Raw genomic sequence first — 26,382 nt, 5'->3', positions numbered from 1 at the left:
GACTTGCAAAATAATAATTAAAAAAAAAAAAGACAACGCCAAAACCTCCTAGCTGCACCAATACAAGTTGATCTAGAGATTCACGCGTAGAGCTGATGATGAATTGCCTGCGGTTTTGGGGAGGCTAAGTCTTTTCTTTTGGTTGCATTGGAAATCTGAAGTTAATGCTCATGAGAAGTAAAATCGGAGAACGTGTGTTACTTGATGTGCCTAAAGATTGCAGAGGCAGCAGCGAAAGGACAAAACTTCTCTTTGAAGCAGTAGCTTCAGCTGTGTCTTACTGCGTGTGCTGGGAACTGAGAGAAATAGCAGCCAACCTGGGAGAAAATGCCAGCTAAAGGTAAATACTTCTTCAATGAAAATGATGACTGCAGGATATCAGACCCGCTCTATGAGAAGTACCGCTACACAAGCCAGCAGCATCCGCTCCTGCTATTGCTGCTCTTCATTTCAACCATCTTCTGGACTACTCTAATTATAATCTTTTTTGTCACTAATGTGAGTATACTTTTTTCTTTGTGTTCGATGTTTTTAAAGATGATAAGGGATCACTATAACAGAACACACAACCTTTCAGGCTAAATAATTTTTTTGAGCCACATGGTATCAAAGTTGTAATGTTGAAAGAAATCAAGTAATTGTGTATATAATGCTGTGTGTGTTTTTGAAGGGACAGGGAAGAGAGGAGACAGTGTTGTTAGGCACGTGCACAGTTACTATAAAGACTGTTCTTTCCTTCCTGTATGATTTGATATGAACAAATCATAATTTACTATAAATGGTAGTTACGATAGTAAATAAGTAATAAAGGGTCCAAGGAAGGAACCTGAACCTAAGTTAAAATGTCCTGCATTTCTCATATTTTCCTTTTAGAGTAATCTAAGAAATGTAAAATAATAGTGATTCAATTGTTATGAATTTCTGAGGCAATTTTTGTTTTCAAGGGTCTTGTAGATATTCATTCCTGTTCTTTTTTATTTTTTTTGGTAGTAAAAGCACATCAGGAATCTCTCGGTACAATAGGTGATCTGTTCAATCAATAGCTAGCAAAGAACAGGGATCCTATAGGCATAGAAAAGATGCAGCTTAAATAATTTTTTTGTTGTGTAGCGTAATATGATTTTCTGTAAAGAAATTAGGTGTTCTACAAGCCAGCCCAGTTGACAGCTGGTAAAAAAGGGGAGTTGATTTAAAGATAATGTTGTAAATATGTAATAAGGAAGCTGTTAACAATCCTTCATTGCCTTCTGACACTGCTTCCTAAATACTTTGCTTCATGATAAAGTGTCTTTAAGTGTCTCTTTAGCAACAGATCTAATCTTACTAATTGCAGTTCTATGCCTGTTAGTTTTTATTTATTAAAACAAATAGAAGTAGCAACACTATTTGCATGTTGCAAGACATCTGTAAAATTTAGGAAAAGAGCTGTTACACTTCTTTTTAGCAAAGCTTGAACTCCTTACATGTATTTCTTTGGGTATATCTGCATTGTATGATATCGTACAGTTAGAACCTACTTTAAAAGACAAAAGCAAAACCACTAATTTGGGAAATAATAATGGCAGAACTGAGGTAGACTGGGTAACTATAATAGTATTTATTTTATTAGCTCTGTGAATATCAGAAAGTGTAAATGCTGGCGCAGTTGGACTACTTAGGAATTCAGGTTAGCATGTTTTAAAGCTATCTCAGCTGCTTCCAGGATAGCATAGATGCATTTTCCATTTTTTCTAAAGGGGACATTTAGACCAAATATAACACTTTGTTTTGCTTTTGCAGGAAGCACATTATCATCTTGCTTTCATTATTGCAGTGTGTGCTGCTCTTGTCATATTTGCAGTCATGTACATACTTTTATGTATTGAATCCCTATTTCGGAGATGGCTAACGTTATTTGGAGTTACGATTTGGATTTGCTTCCTAACTGTAGCGTATGTGTCTCTTTTTGAAAAGAAAGATGATTATCAACTGTGGGAACAGGTATGTATATCTTGTTCATTCAGGTACTTACATAGAACTGGTGGTCAGTATATAGAAATGTGTGTGTGTGCTTAATTTTTTCTGAATGTTATAACTGCATAATAGTTTTTTCTTGAGATTTAGGTTAATTTTCCTAAGTTGGTTTATTATAACCTATTTTAGTTTGTATTATTTATTATAGGAAAACGGAGTTCAGCTGAGAAAACTGGATGACTGCATAAATCTATGCAGGAGTTGCATCTTTAAGTTGTAATTGAATTGTATTTTTATTTAAGATTTTTACTAAATCTTAATTACTCTGAATTCATCTTTAAGAGAATTTTTCAGTAATAATACTTGCTTTTCTAATTTCTATGGGTCAAAGTGGTCAAGAAATGTATAAAGGACTCTGGAGCTGGGCGTGCCCTAGGGAGCATATTTTCAAATCAGTGGGAGAGGTGAAGTGAACAATAAGAATTAATGACACATCCTGGCATAGCTGGGTGTGGCTAAAGTTCATTGCTCAGTATCTCTGATCAGAAGACGGGCGATTTCATGATGCCAAAAATATCATAATTTGTAGGAAACTCCTCCTAGGCTCTCATAATGTAAACAGAAGAGTTTTTAATGAAATAAAAATGACTTTTTATCTTGTTTTACTGACTCTTCCCCTTCCCCTCTTTATTTCAAATAAAGATAGATTTAAATCTATCAGTTAAACAACCAAAATCTGATTTGTATTATGGCTTGGATCCAGCACTGTGTATTTACTGTTGCTATTCAGTTCTTTCTAACTAAGGAAGAAGCTATTACGCTAGGAAAAAAAGAAAATTTATTGTTCTTAACTGTAAGTACAAACATGCAACGAAGCAAGATTTGGTTTTGTTTCCGTGCTGCAAGCCAATGTCTTGTGTTGTTCTAATAATTGATTAATGTTGATTTAAAGCCTAAAATATAAGGAGACCCTAGAGTAGAAAGTGAATAGGTTAATTTCAGACTTTTATCTCAAGTTCTGAATTTATCAGTAATTACAGCTATTATTTAAATGCAGGTATGATCTTTGCTTGCCCATGCTTATAAAACCATTACACAGCATTCAGAACATTGTGTTGCAGGGGTTGTACATATGACAGAAAAAGATTTTTATTTTTTTTTTTTAACTAAAATAGTAAAGGTGAACATGAAAAGATTACTTTTGTTGAATGAAAACTTTTATTTGCTTGTTTGTTTGTTTATTGTTGTCCCAGCCAAGCTATCTATTCTGGCAAAACTTTTGAGTGCAGACTGGACCTTGAAACTTCCTTGAAGGAAGCTCATGTCTGGAATGGCATGAGATGAGTTGCAGGGATGAGGCAGAGCTGAACCAGGAGCACCGCGATATTCTCCTCTCATCAGCGTTGTTAGTTTCCATATATATGAGCTAAACACTTTAACAAATAGTTGTATAGACCTTCCTTCTGATCCCTTGCAGTTTAGTGGGCCATTGTGCATTTTGTAAAAATCTGTGCAGCTAAACATGTAGTTAGTGGCAATAGTAATGACTCTCTTGTGTCAGCACCAGGAAGCATTGGTTGGATTTCTGGTATTTATCAAATATGGACTAAACATACACATGTGATCGGGTGATGTTAAAATTAGAATAATAGCTTGGAGAAGGTGAGAAATCTGATTGTATTCAATATTGCTATCCTTGCAACACACCATTCCTGATACGTGATGTACAAAGTGCATCTTCAGCTGTAATGGATAAATTAAGGATGAAGGGCAAGGACAACTGAAAAACTTAAAGGTGATACGTCACGTTAAACTGTCTTATCTATGAACCTATAGCTGCTAGTTCTCTCAAAGCTTTTAGGACTACCGCTGTCCTTATGTTTTTAATTGTGCTTTTGAAACATCAATAGTTAATTGTTCAGCCTGAAAACAAGCAAGAATCCTGCTACTTTCCTCTTTGTTCTGTACTGATTTTTGTCAGGCACTTAATAACATGTATGAGTGATTCTTTTTTTTCTTTTTTGTTTTTCTTTCTTTCTCTCTTTCTTTCCAAAGGTGCCATTCTTTCTATTCATAATCTTCACAGTTTATACCATGTTACCTTTTGGGATGAGAGGTGCTGTCATAATTAGTGTGCTTTCTGCTCTCTCCCATATTATTGTTCTAAGCATTGTGGTGAGCATGACTCCTCAGGAAAATAAGGAATCCATTCTATTTCAGGTAAGGAAATACTACTATGGTTAAGTAATTAAGTACCCTAGTTATATTACCATTTGATATTGGCATAACTCATCTGTTTAGATAAGTTCCAAAATTCTACGTGGATGTTCCATGGATTTGGAACATGGGGCCAATGTGTTTTGCATACTTTTATAAAATTGCAATTATTTTAATCTATAATGCAGTCTGGTTTTCTGACCTAAGTGAAAGAAGCAGAATTATTATTTTAATTTTTAAACTAAGTTACTGAAGATATGACAAACTTTGTCACAGTCATTCTTTCCAATCTGTGTGGTTTCAGATGGGTCTATCTAACTTCATCTGACACTGCTTTACAGGGTGGATCAAAAGGGCTGTCGCTGCCCTGGGGAGTCAGGAGGCCCTGGGAGTGCTATTGGATGCTTTCAGGGTTCCCAACACTTATTAATAGGGTGTGTTCAAGGGAGAACCCTAGCTCTTTTGATGCAGATGTGTGTCAGACTTCACACAGCATGCTGATGCATGAGTTTGTAGACTGGTTTCTTCCTAAATCAAGCACTGGTGCCTGCAAATAAATGTTAAATGATATAGCAGAATTTTCTGTTTCGTTTTATTACTGTATGTTCATACAGGAATGCCTGTGACTGTGAGAGTTACCTTGTATTTCCCAGGTACATCCTGGCTAATTGCAACACTGATTTGGTGTGTGGCAGGGTATGATAAAAATCGAATGTGGCCTGGGATTGATTGTTGTTAAGGGATTAGAATGTGTATTAGTGAAGTACCAATGCTGGTTCTGCAGTAGGTAAATATTTTTCTTCTTGTGCAGCTACTTGCCAATGCTGTCATTTTTCTTTGTGGCAATTTGATGGGTGCATTTCACAAACGCCAAATGCAAGTTGCTTCCTGGGATTTGTATAGATACACATTAAAGTGTATTCAGGTCCGAATGAAGTTGAAGATTGAAAAGAGGCAACAAGTGAGTGAACTAATTCATGTTATGAATTGCTTGATTTCATTTCTAAAGTCTGTATAATTTTATAAAGTTGGTGACTAATGCATGTTGAAAGGCTTGGTCCAATCTTTGTGATACCCACCTAATGTCAAAAATAAAAATTGTGCCATTTGTAACAAAAGGAGGAAGTTAAAGGGAGGAAGCTGTTCTCTGTGGCTTGTCTATATGAAAATCACAGTATTCGTGACAGGAATGTAATTGCCAGTTATTTTAGTTATGTTTTTCCTAGTATAAAATGTTACTGGGACTGGCCCAAGGTAACTTAAAAGAACATGCCCTTAATACCCTGAAAAATACTTATAAGGTAATTTCAGCAGTTAGTTTGTGCTTCCCTTGGTTGCATTTTTTTTGTTTTGAATTCTAAGGTATTATTTATTCTTGTATTTTCTTGTTTCACAAACTATTTTTCTTTTGCTAGAAGGAAGAAAAAAGAAGCCTAAGGGAGAAAAAAAATCATATATTACATTACAGTATTCGAGTATGACATTGTTTATTTCCATAAACTCCAGTGGTATTTAAAGAATAAGCAAGGAACATGAATTTCTTACTGTGGAAGGACTGTAAAAAAGTATCAAAGCTGAAACTAGGCTGCCTTTCCTCTTTCATCCTGGTATAAGTAGGGTTAAGAACCGCAGCTCTAGAATGCTGATGTGTACCCAGTTCTCTGCCCACCAGTTGTTAGATAAAAGGAAGGGTCTGAAAAGCGATTGACTTGATTAACTTGAAAAGAAGAAAATGCCACGCTGCTAGTTCGATCTGTCCTCTGATGCTAATCTTGTGAGATGAGATGACAAATCTGCATGAAAGTCCTGGCAGAATTTCCCCACACAGCAGCCAGGGAAGCATCTAATCAGCTTACACAGGCAGCGTGCTCTCATTCTTTGGGCGATGTGGTAACTTGCATGGTGGTGGGTTTTTTTTATGGTTGCTTGTTTGAAGTGTAGATGTGCTTAAGTGTATGGACAGCTTGCTTTTCATCTGTGTTGTAATTTGTCACACAATTTTGAGTCTCCTTTTTGCCACCCACTTTTTTCTCTGTGAAAGTGATGTGAGAAAGGCAGTTGAGGGTTCCTCATCGCTTCCTTGAAAACTGTGTGATGTGTTGGCCTCAAATGGCCCCGTTACATGCACTGGGGCTCTGCTGTCAGTTTAAATTGTTCCCCAAGGTCCACTCTCCTAGTTTTAAAATGCTAGAAGAGGGGAAGGAGGTGTTTCTGTTTCTGGGAGCAGTCTCAAACTAAACTGCTGTCTGTACCTACTGTAGTCCAGTACTTGATGCTCAATATCCCTCTTCCCACTGTGATCCCAAGGCATTTATTTTTGGTGGCAGGCACTGGTTAAGTAACCCTGGCAACTTCCTGCCACGTGTATACCTGCATCAGGTATTGGGGAAAAGGGGACAAAACTTGGTCCAAAGGGACAGCATTTTACTCAGTTACACAATGTGTTGACCTTGCTGGCGATGTCATCGGAAAAAGTTCCTTCTTGTAGCCGCTCCATGCAACATTTCCTCTTCTGTGGTGACTCTGTCTCTGGAGCGGTAGAGCCCTTCTTGTGTTAAAAGTACTCTCTTTTTGTCTTCCTCTTCTGCCCAGCAACTTAGCAAGGGTCGTCTTTGAAGAACTGGCTTTTAAGTCAAAGCCAGTGTAAAACAGTGCACTGAATAGTCACACAATAGAAGTGGGTTTTGAAGAGTCTGTATTCTCACTCAGTTCAAAAGACTCTTTCAGTGGCATCAGTTCCTGGTTCATTTAGGCTCTAGCAGTGTGTTGTCGACACTTTGGTGTCTGTTGCTTCTTTTCCAGCATTTGAGAATTCATAAGGGTTTTTAATGTCGCATAGATTGTTTGTTATAGAATATAAGCTTTTACCAGAAGCTTTATCAGACGATGGTAACATAACACAGAGATTGGCGGAAAAAATAAGTTTCCATTTATCCAGAAATTGTAGTACTGAATACTGTATTTTCGTGTGTTTCATGCTTACAGAGGGATGTCACATCTAGGTCACAAGGAACAAAAGAAAAAATATGCAACATCCTTGCTTAACTGTAAAATTGGTGATTTCTGAGAACAGAAATGTGAAAATCTTTTCTGGAAAACCTGACATGCATTACTAAAAAGCTATTTGAATAAAGGCATTTTATTTTTTTTTTTATTCCTTCTTGCAGTCACCAAAATCCTTCTGTTCTAAACCTACTCTGTTAAGAATTTTGCGTCATTCATTTTTTGCCCCTCCTTTTAGGAAAATTTGCTTTTATCCATACTGCCAGCTCATATCTCTATGGAAATGAAGCTAGCAATCATAGAGCGACTGAAGGAAACTAATGATAATAGGCAAATGCATGACAACAACTTCCACAGCCTATATGTAAAAAGGCACCAAAATGTTAGGTAAGTGGAAACTCTAAAAGTAATTATATTAATATAGGCTGCTGATTCTTACCAGTGTTTATGGACCAGTGAAACTAAAATTTGGAGGTAGATTTTTCAGGCTGAAGTGAGCTGCTTCCTTGTTGTGGGAAGATCAGTGTGTCCTGAACTGATGTGCTCTCTTCTAAATCAGCTGCGATACTTGAACCCTTTTTTCTGGAGTTTTTTCCAAAGAGAGGGATGGTTTCTATTAAATACAGTTTAATATGTGAGCTGGCTGTGGAATAGACATACCTTCATATTTCAATTCTGTTGTTTTTTCCTTTTGTTCTTGTCTAGCATTCTTTATGCAGACATTGTAGGATTCACTCGCCTTGCCAGTGACTGCTCTCCTAAGGAACTAGTAGTGATGCTGAATGAACTTTTTGGAAAGTTTGATCAGATTGCAAAGGTGGGTGTTGCAGTTTGTTGTGCAGTAGGGAGAAAGGCCACCACTGGAAAAACAAGAAGTGTTTTCTGCAAGACAGAAGGCAGCTGCTGTGAGTGCTTCTGAAGTCAGGAAGGGAAGACTGCTTTGGCTTTCACGCTAACTAGCAAAATCACATTAAAACAAGGTTTAAAACAAAAATAGAACATTTAGCAAGTTGTTACCGTAATTCCAGTTCGTGAGTCTGGAGGTTTATCTGTATTGTTCAGTGAATTGTCTGATGGCAATAATTATTGTAATAGGGCTGTAAGAGGTACTGTATACAAGCTCTATTGAGGAGCTTTGCTGTGTTCGGCTAGAAGGGTTGTCTGTTGGCTCTACAAATGGGGAGCTCTCAGGCACACACTTAAATTCATGAATAATAATTAATCAGACCAAGCATTCTTCAGCTCAGGAGTAATAATACTTAGAGAAAAGTGTAAGAACGGGAAGCAGATTAAAATGGTCCCTATTAAGACATACCCTCACTGCTGACCCTTCAGGCTGGCAGTACTTCTTACCACTTCCAAGTGCTGCTTGAGGTTAATTTCTTTGCAACTGTAATCACAAACTCAGTTTTTGAGCTCTCGGATTACAGGGACTGTATCGTATATATGTGTTTGCATGATTGGCTCTATGTGACGGTTTCTGTAACCCTCTAAAACTGACCCTAACCCCAAGGTTATATATATATATATGTATATGTGATATATATATATATGTTCTGTCATATCCATTGATTTTTCTGTTAGTATTATGAGGCAAATATGGCTTTAAGAAAATAAACGCTGTATTTTGTTGTATACTATGTGACATCAAAAAAACAAATACCTACCCAAATTCTAGTTCTAGAAATTTAGCATTGGTAAAGCATAAGTCAAGACTAGTGACTACCTATCAAAACTACCCATGGTTTAAAGATGCTGGTTTGATTTCATAATTGGCTATATTTAGATGTAGTCTGAATGCAAATTAGAAAATGAACGGACTTAGAAAATCTTGTTTTTGTGAAATTTTGAAAGTTCTTCAGAAAAAGTGGGAAAACTAAAATTATAGCAGAGGAATGAAGTTGCTTTAATTAAACTTTTGTGGATGTCATTGAATAAATTCTTAAATACATCACTGATTAAAATCTGGCTATAGGATCCTAGTTAACCTTTTTGACTGAATGACATTGCCAGTTTTTATATGAATTCAGTTGCTGTTAACACTTCACGTACGGGCAAATAGGAGAGTCATACTAACTGTATTGGAACTGGGTTGTTGCGAAGCAGCTATTAACAACACACAGAATAGGTTATATCATCTTAGTTGCCACAATCTTTTTATGCCACAGTAGAAGCTCAGGTTAAAGACCATTTGGTCATTTTTTGCAACTATTCATCAGATAAAAAAATAGAAAAGATTCCAGATTTTGAGTTGTATGTTTTAATTTCTGACTCCTGCCTGCACATTGCGCTATTTAAAGTCAAGGCCTTTTGCAACTCTGTGGTTGAGCCGTAAGAAGAGGATGCTGCTTTCTGTTCTATTTTTGGTCTGCTGGGGAGTATTCAGTCATCTTTTCCACAATGTAAAAACATTGTAGGCTCCAATTTACCTAATAACCTGGCCACTTAGCTGGATACTGAGGTCTAACAGCTCTAATCTAGGGTAGGTTCCCCCATTTATCTCTGAAGCAAAGGGCTATCCGAGCTTGCCGCTTGCTGCAACGCTCAGAACCTACTGGATGGCTTAAGATGGTGGAGAATGATGGATGTTCTCTTAAGGCTTTCGTTGATGAGGAAGAACAGTTTAGCTTGGTAAATTGTCACTGATTTGGGCTGGTTGTAAAGCAGGGTCTTTTGGAGTTGATTGAAGAATTGCTGGGCTGTTCCCACAGCAGGGAGGGTTGGGCAACTGAAGGTATCAGCTGGCCCAAATGAAGCCATCTCTACTCATCAGGGAAACACTACACAGCCTCGAAGAATTAGCCCTGGCTCACTTGCAACCTTTGTAGTTAAAATTCTTCAGTAACGTTTAAACAAAAGACAGTACGAGGAGCTCTTTGCTCTTCCCCTTTCCTCTCTCCAGCCAGTAATGGGCAGCAGTAGCCTCTATTGCACAGTTAGGAGATAGTTTTCTGCTGCCAGGTAGTGCAATTTTTTTAGCAAGAAGCTTAGCAAGAGCAAGCTGTGGTGTGCGCTGGCTTCCTCTTCAGTTATATTTGAAAAAAAACAAACAACATTTTGCTTCTGCAAAACTACAAGGTTGGGCATCTTAATTCCTAACTTCTCCCTAAATTCTGTGCAGGTTTTTTTACAACACTGCACAATGTTACTTATGAGGCTGCCGTGCAAAAATTGAGGAAAAGGTGAACAAACTGTAATTCAGGCAGTCTTAATAAAGATGAAGATTAAAAGATAGATAAGTACATTTCATCCTTTAGATGGTAAATTCTGTGACAGTTTTATTTTTGTTTATAGTTTCTCAATTGTAAACAGTTCAGGAATAAAGTCAGAAACTAGTAAGATGATTTTATTTCAGAAATGCTTGAAGCGGTCATTTCTGTTACTCTCCAGGGAGCAACATCCAGGCATTTGGAGGTGGGAAAGAAGTAAGCTTTGCTTCAACAAGGATTAAATGAAGCCTGGCTTTCTCAAAATGATACAGACAAGTCCTAGTTTTGATGTCATTAGACTACTTGCAGTTCATTTTTTTTTTTTCCTGTTAAATATGTTTATTGTAATTTCACAGGAAAATGAATGCATGAGAATAAAAATCCTGGGAGACTGCTACTACTGTGTCTCAGGCCTGCCTGTGTCCTTACCGGTCCATGCCAGGAACTGTGTCAAAATGGGACTTGACATGTGTGAAGCAATAAAGTAGGTACAGCACAGAAGGCTTTTTAATGTATCACGGCTATGAAGATATTGAATAAAGTAATTCTTAGTTTTCTTGTCAACATTCAAAGCGTGTTTATTAGCTGTAGTTGGATAGTTATGCATCAGGTCATAAGTTTGTCTCTTGTCTTTGCACTAAGTGCATAATGAGACTAAACTTTAACAGATCTGCAGGAGGAGGAGAGACAATCAAGTGTAACTTCTGCTCTGATTCCCTCCTCCCTCCCCAGGCAGGTGAGAGAAGCCACGGGAGTGGATATCAACATGCGGGTTGGTATCCATTCTGGGAACGTGCTCTGCGGTGTGATCGGCCTCCGGAAGTGGCAGTATGACGTCTGGTCACACGACGTGTCCTTAGCGAACCGCATGGAGTCTGCGGGTGTACCTGGGTGAGGATCTTCCCTCTCGGTGCTGATTCACTCTGTCATCACGGTTTTCATAACCCTGGTTTATGAGTCTGGAATTTGTAACTGTGCCATGACACAAATCCTCAGAATGGCATAATGAATATAGGACAAATATGTACTTACCAGAGCTGTAAAATGATAATATTTTCTGATTCTGTTTTCAGTGAACTATAAAATTCTATTCTTAGGCAACTTACTGCTTGACCTCCCTTCATCGGAGAAAGTTGCGTGTCTTCCACAGGGCATTATGTTGACTTAGTTATTCATGTTGTGCGTAGGGATAATACTATATTTGTAAGTTCAGCTAAAGAATAGGTATGCTACTTATGTTGGCAAGGCAAAGCTGCATATTTACCTACTGTTTCTGTTAACATATCAATCTGTCCCACTTGATTTATATTAGCTCTATATTCAGCACCACCCCAATTCAGAAATTAAAATGCAGACCGATGAGAAGCATCCAAACAAGGGGAGTTTGGAGCTGTTGGTTGTTGTGTATTCTCTCTGCATAGTGTTTGTCATGGGCGGAACGGGAAGGAGAGTGAGTAGTCCTGAGTGGCAGAGCTGAGGCGAAGCAGTAACACAACTTGCCATGTGCTGCTCAGCAGTGCAGAGGATTGGGTCTGAGGTTGATATTCATGCTGCCTTTTTGAAGATGCTTATTGAAAAGGACAAATACAACATGGCGGTGTTTTAAAAAAAAAAAAAAAATTATATTTTCCTCATTAAGGAAACTATACTTTCCCCCCTATTCTCTAAGTTGAATTTGGGGATTAGAATTCAGCTAAGAAACTCTTCTCTTTATTTCTTTGTTCCCCCTTTTCCCTTCCCTTTTTTCCCCTTTTCCCTTCCCTTTTTTCCCCTTTTCCCTTCCCTTTTTTCCCCTTTTCCCTTCCCTTTTTTCCCCTTTTCCCTTCCCTTTTTTCCCCTTTTCCCTTCCCTTTTTTCCCCTTTTCCCTTCCCTTTTTTCCCCTTTTCCCTTCCCTTTTTTCCCCTTTTCCCTTCCCTTTTTTCCCCTTTTCCCTTCCCTTTTTTCCCCTTTTCCCTTCCCTTTTTTCCCCTTTTCCCTTTTTCCATTCCCAAATGAGACCATGATTTTGTATGTTCTTGGTAGTCTGTGCAAATTAGTACTTACTAATTGAACAGCATTCATGTGGGTGTATTAAGCTTTAAAGCACCCACATTATTAAGCATGTGGGTGTTTAAGCATTAAAGTATTGGTTTCTCTTGGAAAGTGATTCTAACAAGTGACATTATAGGGTTTCTTATTATTTCTATCCCTTAGCTTTTAGGTGTACGCTTGTAATTTAAAAATTAATTTCTGCAAAGTGACAAGGGGACATGAATATCAAATTGTTTTCTTGCATTGGTAGCCGAAACAATAAGAAAACTAATTGGAGCTTGGTTAACAGTTGCAATACTCTGCAAGTTGAGCATTTAGTGTGTTGACTCAGCATGATTAATCAAGAATAGAGTTGTAAAGTTTCTTTTGTTGGTAAAGCAAACAACGTGACTGAATATGGCACGAAAACATACTTTTCTTAGTCACGTTTAGGACCATTGCCTAATCTTGAAAACTTTGATTATTCCATTGCATTCTTTGTGCTTACGTTTGATAAGCTGTTAAGAACACAGCTGGTTTAGGTTGGCTTGCTCATTCTGAAACATTGCACTTAATACTTCCTATACCTATACAGGTCAAGCACTTGCTTATCGTGGGTTTCAGAACGAGCCAGAGAAAACCTTCCATTCGTGGAAGGCTGAGCCTTACAGGGAGGACGGGTTTCTATTTGTTATGCAAATGTTATGTTACATTTGTTTCCTGCTCTGCAGAAAAATGATGTGTCTGGGATTCCCCATTCCAATGTTAGCTAGTCCTGCTCCTTTGGAAACAGAAACTTTGTCACTGGGAGCAGTTTGAGGTTTTTACTTAAAATAGGAAGTATGTGTGGTTTAGGTTTCTGTAAATGAAGGAATTCTAAAGTCTTTTGAAAGGATGCAGGTAAACGTCTGGCTTTATAGATATTTTATTTCCATTGACAGAGTATTCTTGTTCATCTTTGTGATTTTAAAAATTATTTGCATTCATAACAATGTAATACACTGTAAAGCAGAAAGGACTAACATAGAACCAAAATTAAAAATGCATTTAGGACCATTTCTCTCATGTATGTACCTGAAAGGTCAGAGTATGTTCTTCTCAGGCCTGTTAGCGTAGAAAATTGAGTGCAGTGTCTTAGGTATTTGTGTTCTAGCATGGTAAGTGCAATAGTGCATGTTACAGCTTGCCTTTGAGAGGCAGCTTCAGTGGTAGCACCTTTTGCTTATGTGCTGATCCTGGAATCCAGTAAGCATTAGTAACTGCTCAGAAACCATCAGCACAGTCATTTAAATGGGGAAAAAAAGTTTGCAGTAAGATCTGAAATGTACGGCAGTGTGTGATCTGGGGAAGAGGGGAGAGGAAGCTTGGTAAAATGGAAAATGGTGCGTAGTGAACAAATGTACTGCTCTTTGACATAAGTGGAAAACCGCTTATACCACAAGAAAACTTGCTGCAGTACATGAGTGTTTTAGGGCTCAGTACAGACATCAGTCAGTATCCCTCAGCCCCTATGGGAGAAAATAGTGCTTTAGAGCAAGCTTTAAAATTTCACGTTTTGAAGGTTCGCCTCGATTGCAAAACTGCATAATCAAGGTAACAAAAAAACAGGTTTTTGAGACAGTTACCAGTAAACAAATAAAAACATGCATCCTACATATTCCAGAACTCTTACCTTTTGTCTCCAAAAGGATTGAGGAATTTCTTGTTCTTCTTTGTGGGAAGCCAGTGGTCTCCAGGTTTTGGCTAAGTTATATTTAGTCAAACCTACATGCAGTGTGAGTAGAGGCGGATGGGACAAGGATCCCCTTGCTCTCTGTAGTTAAGCAGGAGTGCTGCACACTGTCAGCTTCCATTCGGGAAATGTTCTGTTCCCAGCTCCGTGCTGATGGATTGTAGGACCGACAGCACAGTGTTTAACCCCTCTGCGCCAAAGAGAAGCGAGAAAAGCTGTGGGAAGACGAACAATGAGAAAGTACAATATCAGAAAAGAAACACTATTTCATGAACACGCTCAAATCTCTTGTTGAGAAATTCTATGGAAAGATATTACTTGTAATTTATACGGAAATACATCATTTGTGATACTGAACTAAATTGTGTTTATGGGAAAGTGTGAATGGGTACAGAAAAATACAAGCTGCTCCCCTTAGAAGTCTGTTGCTGTCCTTATGCTCTCCTCCGATTGCTTCAGTCAGAAACGGCGGGCTTTCAGAATCATCCTCCTAGTTGACAAAAAAGCTTTTCCACCTTTTTCTTCCAAACTTTGTAACCGTCTCCTCCCCTCCTCATGTATTTCTAGCATGAGACAATCCTCGCTTGTGTTTTGTGAGCTTCCTTGCAGCTCTTGCCATCTGAAACAACCTGCCTGTGAGTGAGTCTGTCTTGTCAGTCATCAGATCTCCTTTGAGCACATTTCTTCTTGTTTCTTAAATCTCTGCTTATTTCAATTTTAAGCTTATACTGATACTATCTCATTCTGGGAAGTGTTTTTTAGCATACCTGCTATGAAAGATGTGTGACAAAGAACTGCAGTAGAGGATTGCAAATACACTTTTAAGTACTGGCAGGATTTTGCAGTTGGCCGCCAAAGCACAAGATGGCTGAAAAGCAGAAATGTCAGCAGTGGCCATTGAAATGTAAATTAAATGTTTAATGTGACCTTTCGGTAAGTGTTTGGGTCTCTTGTTCTTTCTCTCCTTCTCAGCCGTGTACACATCACTGAAGCAACATTAAATCACCTAGGCAAAGCTTATGAAGTGGAAGAAGGGAACGGACACCTGAGGGATCCTTACCTGGAATCCATGAATATCAAAACCTACTTAGTGGTTGATCCAAGGGTATGTGTATGTTTTTAAACATGTATACTTATTCAATTATATACATACATTTAAAGTACACAGGTGTCTGAGGTGCATACACCTTTTCAATTCAGGTATGAGTCATCTGAGTGGCCTGTATTTGGGACTTCAGATCTAAAAGCACGTCCTACTGTTTTATGATAGGACTATTAGCTTGAAGGTAGTAGGTGTTATGCGGAAACCTCTTATGTGGTCCACATAGAGTAAAAATACTTATTTGACTATTTATTTGTGTGAAGTGTCTCTCTCACAAATCCAGGTCAAAAGGTGGGATGAAGTCATGAAAGAATACCTGTAGTGGGTGGCCACTTTCAGATAAAATATTCCCTATAAAATAGCTTCTGGAATCTTCCTCATTATCTTAGATGTGAGATTCGCCTTCTTTTCAAGGTGTAAAGTTAGCAACTGTTGGTTGCCCGTTTAAAGCCTGGTAACTGCAAACACCTGGAGTATTTTGAATCTGCTTGTGGTTGATGAGTAAAATATTTCAAAGGAAGAAAGAATGAAAATTACAGACTTTTCCTTCAGGATCTTTACAGGAAGGAACAGTACAGAGCCACTTTTAATTAGGAAGAACTCAATCTTATGTTTGCATGTTTTATGTACTCAGCACTGCGACCCCCCCCACGTACACAATGCATCTTCTCAGCATGGGAATCTAAGTCTATAAAATGGTCCCTGCTCACTTGAAGATCCCTGTGAAGCGTTAAACAGTCATTGATGTATTGGTTTATTCTGTAGTTTCAGCTCCTTTTTAGACCCACAAGGGTATTGCTGTATGTCCTGTATATACTGCCTGCCTCTTCACCTGTGATGTAGGGCTATAATCTAATGCTGAGTCTGTAATCTGTGGGATCTTCTCCCAGCCACAGTGTTGGTACACCCTAGCTCAGGAATTGGGAATCTTCTTCCCCTGCGGTTGTGCTGACAGCAAGGAAATTGTATCTATTCATGAGATCCTGCGATCTCTCGCATCATCGTAAATAAACCAGGAAGTTGGAATGTTGCAGTGTTACAAGCAAAGGCTTGTAAAGGCAGCTGAAGCAAATTCATTATGTCATAATTTGCTTTAGCTCACATTTAATTAAATGAGATAAAGGAATCAAGGTTGGCTGACACATACGTGTTTAGAGTCCTACTAAATGCCTAGATTGTATAGTCCTAACCTACTCAAGTACACAGAGCTTCATTTCTTTGCAATTTGTATAATTTTCTGTGTTCTAAATGAGTGTGTTTTTTCTCTTAGTCCAAACAATGTGTATCAAATAATCATCTCCCAAAAACAAGAGTTAATGATGGGCTGAAGATGCGAGCATCTGTTCGGATGACACGTTATTTAGAGTCCTGGGGAGCAGCCAGGCCCTTTGCCCACCTGAACCACAGAGAAAGTGTGAGCAGCGACTCTTCAAGTTCACAAGGAAGGCGAAGAAAGGTGAGGTTTGAAATGGCATCCTACGATTGCAAACTGCTCCTCCTGTCTGTGGTGTGAAACTTGAAATCTGACATGGGCTTTGTGGCTGATTGTCTGCTATGACTCTTGGTCTTAAATGTGTGCAGAGAACTGAGAAGGTACCTGTGCAATAACTATTTCTGCCAGAACTTAACAGTATTCAAACTCTGCCAATCTCTAGCATGCTGTAATCATAGTAAACCTTCAAAGTAAGACTTTGAAACTGTCTTCCAGGTTTGTGGAAGTAGTTTCCAGTCTACTTGCCTCTGCTGATGATAATTATTTCAGTATGTGGAAAAAAAATAAGAGGAAAGATCTGTTCAATTATTTTCTAACAATTTTTTTTTTTGGTCAGAAAACTTGTTAAAGCAGAAAACATTGCTGGAAGGGTAGATTTTCATAAACTTATCTATTTGAGAATGGTTCTTCATTTTTATATGTGAATAAATGTTTTTAGCAGCTTCCTGAAGTTGATTTTCAATAGTTTTTTGCTATTTACTGAGTATGTAACTTATTCTTAATTCCTTTGATTTAGGAAATACCTTTGTGTACCACTGGGCGCCAGAGAACTTCCGACAGGTTTGTCAAGTACTTTTTATTTTTTTTTTTAAATACCCCCTTTAGTTTTCTTACTCATAGATGCTAGGTTTGTTTGTAAATATTATAGTACAAAATAAATACAGTTTAACATAATATTATAAGTAAATTATTTTACAAGATATGTCTTTGGTTAGTAGTATTACTGTATGCCATTGTAGTGTAATAAAAAATACTATATGTAGAAATGCATACAATGGTACTTGTACTACTGAGTTATTTAAGTCAATGATTTTTCATGTGGGAAACATTCTCTTAGTTTATCAAAGTATCATCTTAAAAATGCATGATCTGACTAACAAGAGGAATGCTTAGTAAAGTGCTTAGGGTTGTATATGTTTATCAGTTTGGAGCATTCTTGGTTAACTTTTCCCTGGTAGCTCACCCCACTTGTGTACTGAGAAAGTATCTTCCTCTCTAGCCATTAATTGTTTCTGAATAGCGTTTGTGACATGGACTTCATTTCATTCTCAGAAATTCATCTCAGAAAGGAAGGATAGAGGAAGATATTTATGATGAAATGATGTCAACCATTGAGGGCCTCAGTTCAACTAAGTATGCAGTACTTTATTTTTTTTCTTCATCTTTTCTTTGAGAACAATCTGCATTCTCATTTTTAAGTCTAAATACAAAATTTACTTCTTAAAAATGAAAAGTTACCAGGATTTTTCATCTTACCTTTTTTTCGTCTTTGGTTGGTTTTTACTTATTTTAGTTCCTTTTTGGAACTGAATATATTGAATATAATGAGAGTATTGCTGCCTTATTATAGCAAGAAGCCAATGGTTAGTCTAGCTGGTCAATATGGTATAGTACTATGAAATAGCAAAATTATTGCTTTGTTTATGACTGTCCAAAGTAATGAGCTGAACTGCAGCGTAGGGCAGGACAGAAGTTAATGTTGGTGTTCTGTTTATTAAAATAAGAAGGGTCAGAAAATGGAATGCAGCCCTGAACAAAACCTATATATAAAGCCAAAACGCAGTTTTGGGGGTAATAATAAAATTGCTTTAGTGTCTGGTTCACTGAAGGATAATGGTCTATCAGTAGCTGATGGTATATTTGGTGCTATATTTGCATTTAAAAGCAGGCAAATGCAGGCAATGTTGTTTGTTTTTTTTTTTTTTTTTCCTATGTTGAAAATGGAGAGGGACTCTTTATCAGGGAGTGTAGCGATAGGACGAGGGGTAACGGTTTTAAACTGAAAGAGGGGAGATTTAGATTAGATACTAGAAAGAAATTATTTACTGTGAGGATGGTGAGACACTGGAACTGGTTGCCCAGAGAAGCTGTGGCTGCCCCATCCCTGGAGGGGTTCAAGGCCAGGCTGGATGGGGCTTTGAGCAGCCTGCTCTAGTGGAGGTGTCCCTGCCCAGGGCAGGGGGGCTGGAACTTAATGATCTTTAAGGTCCCTTCCAACTCTAACCACTCTATGGTTCTGTGAGCCTATGATTTAATTCCTATCAAAAGTAAAACTGTGTATTCAAGAAGAAAGTTAAACTCTTACTTTCATGTAAATTATAGCAAGAGTGTTGTCACTGTACCTCAGCTATTCCTTATAGGGGCCTGGTATTATTTGGGGAAAGTTTTTGGAGGCTGTGAGCCATCTCTAACATCTGCTATTATAGTTTCCTATTTGTGAACCTTGGAGACGGTCTGGGGTTACATTATGTATGTAACTGGCAGACGCTGCTGTCTGTGTTCTGGATCTGTCTTTCAGCTACATAAAAACATAACCCCTCGTGTCTTAATGCCGTGAAACATAAAGACCTTGCAGAAGTGTCAGATGTGTGTAAGCCAGTGGCACTCTCACCCTGTGTGCTGTGGAGTCTCAACCACAGCCAGGCTTCTGTGTACCCTCCTTGGCCCGGTGCATCCCTTTTGTAACGTGTGTCTCTTTGCAGCCCGTGGTGTGGCAGATCGGATGACTTCTGGGGATTCTCACTGATTTTTGCAGAACCCAGTCTTGAAAAAGAGGTTGGTAGGAGCAAAATAATCCTTTTTAGCCTTTAATTTGCACTCCAGAGCAACATAAGAATATATTTGAAATTAACTGTTTTTTTCATTCTGAAACGGGATTCTGGAGGTGACTGCACATCCAAGGTGGTGTTGGTAACTAATGGAAAGCAGATTTCCTGGTTTGAGTTGGTCATTCTTCCCTGAGAATGCTAATTCTGTAGATTAAAGGAAATTCTCTCTAATCTGTGGTTAAATTCTTGCTGTAAGGGAGTTAGTAGGAGTTTGGCCACTTTACTATAGGAAGAACTTATCTCAAAAGTAATGAGATTTTTATTTATTTATTTATTTTTAAAAGTACTTCTGCATCCATAATGAAAATACTTTGCTTTCTGTGGTTGTTTCATTGCAAGTACAATACTGTTATTTGTCAGGTACAGTGTACTTTTTCTGTTTGAATAACTGGTCTTTAATTTACGGTGCTGTGATGTACAGTATGTAGTTACTGGGGGTGTGTGTATACACTTCAGGTTTACTTCTGTGTATAGCCTTTTTTTTATAAGGATTGTGATTACATGCACCTGTGAAGTGCTGATTTACATACTTGGATTTCCCTCTAGGCTTGAAATTACCCTTTGGACTGGGCTGGTTTTCATGACAGATGTTCAAGTGAATTTTATTTGGTGGTTTTCTTTTGTTCTCTTTTAGTTCTATGTATATTTTTAATAATGCAGTATAAATTTGCATACATGTGTCATTACAAAAAGGTAATGAATTAAAAAAAAACCCGTGGAATTATCCTTAAGATTTATTGTAATCTGTGTTTCAGTATCGCACCATTCCTATTCCAAAACTGAAGAGTTACTTCGCATGTGCCAGTTTTGTGTTCCTCTGTATATTTCTGATACAGATGTTTATAATGCCAAAGTAAGTGTCAGTATTTTAATAATTTATAATTTGAATTAACCAATAGCTAAAGTGAAACTCATGTGCGTGAAACTTTAAAGTCTTTTCGAGTTCCTGAGTGTTTACATTTAAGAAACGTACACCTCTCAGGACTAATTTACCTCCTAATAAAGCAGTGTATTCATTTGTTGGCATAAGAGCCTAGATATCAGTATGGAAATAAAATAGAAATATTCCTTTAATATTGAGTTTGCTTAGTACACACAGGGAGATGATCAGTTAAGTGAGAAATACTATTTTTTAAGAATAGTTGGCTGTGAGCACATTAAGTGAGCAATAGAAAAACCAGGGATTAGCTGGTAGGTGATCCTTTTGTGTGTAGAGGTACAAGGAGGGAACTTTGAGGAGATTCTCATGCATGCTTTCTCAGAGAAAGCAGGTGTTTGATTTGGAATGTTTTGCCGTATTTGTTTTTCATGGCTGTTGCAGTGCAATTTCCATGTGGTTCAGGCTGTCAGTGAGGAGTAGAATATTTTAAAATAGTATTTGTGCAGCAGAGCAACAAAACCCTGTGCAATGTTATGGTCATCAAGTGCAACTAGAAGAAAAGCTCTATTCAAATTTAGAGAAGCACTGTTAGCAAACATTAGTCTGAATTGTGGTTTGAAAATGTTTTTCATTTAACACTGGGTTGTTTGATGCTTTCTCTTCTGTTTAGAACTGCAAAATTAGGAATTTCCTTTGGCATTGTTGCAGTCATCATTGTACTCGTTTTGTTTGTGTGCTTTGCTGAGAACTGTATGGTAAGTTTATTTAAAAAAAAAAATAAAAAAAATTCCTGTTTCCAAAAGTGGATGGATGTAATTCGGCAACATGGTCTATCTTTTAGGATGACAAATTAATCTGTTAATTTCAGTAGGAGTTATAGGAGCCTTAAACCTTGAACTCAGGTTTCAACAAGATTTCATTGCCTGAGAACAGATTTTCATGTCTGAAAATTCTCCCTATAATTCAGAATTATTTGGGTGCCAGAATAGATGGGTAGGAGGGAGGAGGAAGATATGAACACTTGCTGAATAGGGTTGGGTTTTTTTTTTTAATTGATTTTTATTTTTATGTTTGTCTTGAATAGTAATTTTGGTTGTAAATCCTGATATTTTCTACAGCAGAAACAAAATCAAAATAAGTCTGAATGCAAGATTAGTTTTCATAATCATTTGTAAAGCCCCATAAAAAATACAAATGTATGAATAATTTATTGGCAACAATTTCATAGCTGTTACAATTCCATATTCACCATTACATCAATTAGGACACTTTGCATTTGTAGTTCGTTTTTCTTTGCATTATTAAATGCATGCAATTACTGTTTAAAAATCTGTAGTGCCATAGGGACGTTTAGAGTTCCTGACACTCATCACATCTAGGTTGTGCTAGAGCAAGGGTGAGAGAGAATTCTGAAGTTCTGTTGAGAAGATGCCACCATGATCCTGTGCTCCCCCAGGAAAACTGCCGCAGAAAGAGCCAGTCTCTTACAGAGCCCGGTTCAAGTTGTGTAAAAGAGGAAAAAAAAGAAAATTGTACTTTCTACATGGGATTAAGTTTTATGAGTAATTTCAAAGTACGCTTAGACAGCATGTATGGTGTTTGTATATATATCTATATGAGTGGATGGATTTTTATATATATATATGTAGAGAGGTGTGTGTATGCGTATGCATGTATGTTTTCTACATATGTAAAAAATATGGAGAAAAGAAAAAGAAAATGCCAAGACTTCAGTTGCATCAGACTTGAGTTTTACGCTGGGAGTGTTTTGGTGTCACGTCCATGAATAATGCCTGCAATTGTTACCAGTATGTGCTTTACTAGATGTTCTTCTCTATAGCAACAAACGGAGGATATTAGCATGGTGAGAAAGGGGGCTGACTATATTGGTTTCAATCTAGTCATCTGAAAATGTAGTTCCAAATATAGTATTATAGCTCTATAACTAAAAAAAATACAACATAGGTTGTCACTGTATTTTTAGTAATATTTTTCTAGAACTTTCAGATCATAATTTTTATTTTTCAAGAAGAAATTCAGAAAATTTTAGCACCCAGCCCCAGTGAAATAAGGAAGCATTATCTCCATTTTCAGTAGTGGAAAGGCATTAGGCATTTAATCTGAATGAATGGATTCAGAGTTCTAAATTAGGATTGCAATGAAGATTCTTGACACTCTGCTGCAGAGAAAAAGTGTTTTATATTTAGAAATGTTTATTCCCATGTATCAAAGTATTATCCATGTTACTGAAACAAACTAATTTTGTCTACAGAAGTGCTGCTCAGAACGGTGGCCTTCCCTGCGCCATCTTTGTGCCATCTCAGAAAAGGTGGAAACGATGCCTTTACTTAGGCTTCCATTAGCAGTCATCACGATAGGTGCCTTGCTCATTATAGCCATTTTTAATTTGGTAAGTAATAGCATTATGTTTATTCTGTGAACTTACTGTAGCATTGAAGCTGTGACCTTATTGTAGTATTGAAGTTTAAGTAACTTCCTGTATTCTTTTCAAGTACCTTGCTATTTACTCCTTTTTCCAATGTCTGATTCACAACATGAATTGATTTACACAAGGATAATGCACGATGCATTAAAACTAAAAGCATTAAAAGTAAAATTTCCCAGTTTGTAGAACTGAAAGTTCATGTGATAGACTTGAGTTCTGTTTTACATCACCTTTTCTTGCTTTCAAGATGGCATTTGTAATTAGTGTTGATTATAACTGTCATCACTAATGTCTTCCTTTTTTTTTTCTAATGTGGGTTTAAATGTTTGGCTGCAGTGGGTAGAAGTTTGAAGCAGTTACTGTGCTGTTTGCACCAGCTAGTAATAGTGCAGGTGGAGGAGGGAATAATATGGCTCGACTCTCTTTTTAAAGCCAAAGCCATTATGGGTAGTTACTGCTAGACTAAGATGCAAACAGAGTCTGTCTTTTAACTTTAGTTTGTGTGTGGTATTGCACCTGGGGTACATACATTTGAAAAACAACCCTTTGGAATAACCTCATGCTCAAGACCAATCTGTTATGTTTTGTTGTTGGGTTTTTTTTTTTGTTTTTTTTTTTGTTTTTTTAACCAAGCTTTATGTGACATACTATTTTAACAGTTACACCTCTCTGATAGCAAGCTGCTAAAAGTGATGTCCTTCTGATCCCATACGCTTGGTCTCCCGTTCCTATGATTCCATGGGGAGTTTACTCTGAAAGCTAAACTGCAGAAAATGCTTAATTTTCTTTTTGTAGGGTTGTTTTTCTGCTGGCTTAGGTCCTTGAGTTGACTCACGGTGGTATCATGTGAACACCACGAGAGACAGCCTAAAAGAAAACAGGAACAGCAGCTGTGAAACCGGGGGGTGAGACAGAACCATACGTTTTGTGCCAGTTAGCTGTTAGATTAGCGTAGCTGTAATGTGAAACTTTACCCCAAATTTAAAAATAAATAAATAAATACTTGGCAATTTTAACCTTCATGCACCTTGTGTGTACACATACGTTTTATACAACTCTATGGGATATCATTGCATTTTAACATACATGTTGCAGTAGCACTGAAAGGGCAACCAGATCAGGGCTCATTGTGTAATATAAGGAGAAAAAACTTAAAATTAGTGACTATCTGCAAACAAGTTTGTATGGTGATTTTCTTGTTGTTTCCCCCCCCAATAAACCAAGACTACTGAAAAGAACAAACCTGCAAACTTTACTGGATCAAATGACCTGGGTGCTACCGGCTATGTGAGTACAGCAATGTCTTCATTTCTAAGATTCAAATGAACTGAGTCTTGGATGGTTTGTGCAATACAGATGGATGGCAGCATTTTGATATCTTTTTTTTAAAGACAGAATTTTTAAATCATTGAACACAAAGACTGACTTGTGCCACAAGGAAGTTCTAAGGGTATTTTCTATCGCTAGCTATGGCTTTACTGTGCCTCTTCTAGGGGTTTTCAAAAGACTGGAGTACTTGGGGATAAAGCTGAAGTCTTGGCTTATTTTGGTTACTCAGCACCATTGAAAGGTGTTCTCTAGCATTTCTATAAGGATAGATTCAGCAATTAATAATGACACAAAAGGATTATTTGAGAGGGTTTCCTTTTTTCTCTCTTTAATTCCAAAGTAGCATTCTGTTTTGAGATCATCCAAATGTTTGGGGTGCTGCCCCTTTAGATGATGGACGTGTTTTTGAACCGTGCACAGCAGGTTGTGTGAGGACCTTTAGTTCAAGTCCTTATGACAAATGCTAAGTTACGCAGACATAATGCACGCTGTACTCATCCGGTAATTTTCTCTTCTTGCATGTTTGTAAATCAGCCTTTTGGAAACACAACTCAGTCCTGCGTTGAGGAAACTGTAAGTAGTGAATACATGTTGCTTTAAAACCCAAATCTTTGTGTATTGTGTATATTACTGACAGCTGGCAGATTCTGTCGCTGTGTAAAACGGTGTTTTTAGGTATCCTGACAGCAGAAAATTTCCTAATGAAATCAAGATATTTCAGCTGCTGTTGCTGTGCTGAATACAGTATGGCTTTGCAGTTTTTTGAAATTTCAGATATAAGAGTAGATCTAGAACTTTGAGGAAAAAGCAGTAGAACAGGATGACGATTATGTTCAAGTGTGAGAGCTGAGAGCGGTATGTGCAGTAAAGTATCTTGATAGAGTGAAAGGGCCTTAAATGGCCAACAGACCTGTGTCAGCGTTCTCTATGTAGGGGTTTCTCTTCTTCAGGTTTGGTGTGAGGGCTATAACTAAGCGGTGGTTACCTTTTGTAGGCTAGACTCGCTGCCTTGAGTGTCACTGAGTTGGTACAATATGTTACTATACGGGCTCTGATCCAGAGTTGCCCCATGAATTGTTCTGGTTTCATTCGCTTCAGCAGAAATGTTAACTCTTGAGCTAAGGCTCTCCTGATCTCTGGTGGAAAAACTGTTCCTTGTACATAAAGAGAAATGAACTCTTGAGGAGCAGAAGCTGAGGTAATTTTGGAGTTGTTTGCAGACTAAAGCATGCTGCCTCAGCATCTTGCACCTCTGCCTGTGGCTGCAGGGAGCCATCCTGTCTGCGCAACACGCTCTCTGCCACCTGACAGCTTTAATGCTGCCTGCTGGCCCTGGACACCACGCCTGAACTCTGATTTCTCAGCGAGATGTTTTAGTAATTCCACCGGGAAATGGCCCTGGCTTGATAATGCTTATTAGCATCAAAGGTTTTATGAAGGAGCTGTGTCTAAGGTTGGATCTTCGCATGTTACAGCTGGGGGAGATGGGGATGTGGTATCTGCTTAAGGTTGCAAAGGGGGAGCACTGTCAAAACCAGGACCAGGATGCTGGAGTTCCTGGTTCAGAGCCTGTTCACTGGACTATGAACCTGCTTTAGGTTAGTCTTGAACTTTAAATAAATAATTGCTTAAATTATTAGACTTCGGAAGATAAATTCTCAACACTTCTGGTTTTATCTGACACAGCTTATGTTGGTGTGATACTTTTTGTTTAAATCTTTTTGCTTGTGTTTAACAAATTAAAAAACTAAACTAAAGAAGTTATTAAGTTAAGCCTTTTAGTGCAATTAAAAATAAAGCTTTAAGTGTATTTAGAAAGTGATTGTAATTTCTTCTATTTAAATTATGATGATCATGAACTTAGAGTGTTTGCTATGGTTTGAAAGTCTCTTGGGCATAAAGCCTGAATAATGCGACTGCTCTTTAAATTCTTCTTTTACAGTATTATGCTTATTGCTGCATATTGGGCTTCATTGCTTGCTCGGTATTTCTTCAAATCAGCTTCGAACTCAAAGTTCTCCTCCTGTCCATTGCTGTGACTGTGTACCTCATCGTTTTTAATACCCTTCAGCACAGAAACTTGAGCTTGTATGGCAACAGCACCAGGTGCAGTGTGAAGTTTCTTATAATTGACAATAACGTTTCATTAAGGAGGTGGGAGATTTTTGTACGCTTACTGGAATGTTGAAATATCAAAATCACATAAGTCAGATATTACAAATCTTGCTGTGAAGTTAATGGCATGGAAATCATATTAGACTGTCACCTTTTTTCTTTTTTTTTGTCTTTTTATGAAAGTATGTGTTTTCTGAAATAATTTGTACTATGGCTTTTGAGATCTGGGGAAGCTTAGTTTACATTAAAGACTAGGGGGCAGAATATTAATCTCATAATAAGGT

General features: G+C 37.7%; 1 protein-coding gene across 1 annotated transcript in view; it reads left to right on the top strand.

Annotated features, from left to right (window-relative positions):
- The first annotated feature begins 327 nt into the window (after positions 1–327).
- Positions 328–26,382, top strand: part of ADCY7 (adenylate cyclase 7) — a 31,708-nt gene continuing 5,653 nt past the window's right edge. Inside the window, exons 1-19 of the mRNA XM_074157867.1 lie at positions 328–498; positions 1,780–1,980; positions 4,009–4,173; positions 4,982–5,131; positions 7,412–7,560; positions 7,879–7,990; positions 10,739–10,866; positions 11,115–11,273; positions 15,098–15,230; positions 16,498–16,683; positions 17,237–17,280; positions 17,773–17,853; positions 19,203–19,275; positions 20,084–20,181; positions 20,879–20,963; positions 22,481–22,618; positions 23,879–23,941; positions 24,518–24,556; positions 25,926–26,089. Of these exons, the coding sequence (XP_074013968.1) occupies positions 328–498; positions 1,780–1,980; positions 4,009–4,173; positions 4,982–5,131; positions 7,412–7,560; positions 7,879–7,990; positions 10,739–10,866; positions 11,115–11,273; positions 15,098–15,230; positions 16,498–16,683; positions 17,237–17,280; positions 17,773–17,853; positions 19,203–19,275; positions 20,084–20,181; positions 20,879–20,963; positions 22,481–22,618; positions 23,879–23,941; positions 24,518–24,556; positions 25,926–26,089 (2,339 nt within the window). The remainder of the gene's footprint in view (positions 499–1,779; positions 1,981–4,008; positions 4,174–4,981; positions 5,132–7,411; positions 7,561–7,878; positions 7,991–10,738; positions 10,867–11,114; positions 11,274–15,097; positions 15,231–16,497; positions 16,684–17,236; positions 17,281–17,772; positions 17,854–19,202; positions 19,276–20,083; positions 20,182–20,878; positions 20,964–22,480; positions 22,619–23,878; positions 23,942–24,517; positions 24,557–25,925; positions 26,090–26,382) is intronic.

Source organism: Numenius arquata, chromosome 13 (assembly GCF_964106895.1).
Source record: "Numenius arquata chromosome 13, bNumArq3.hap1.1, whole genome shotgun sequence".
Taxonomy (NCBI): domain Eukaryota; kingdom Metazoa; phylum Chordata; class Aves; order Charadriiformes; family Scolopacidae; genus Numenius; species Numenius arquata.
Note: the sequence above shows the minus strand (reverse complement) of the source record. Positions and strands in the feature narration are given on the sequence as shown.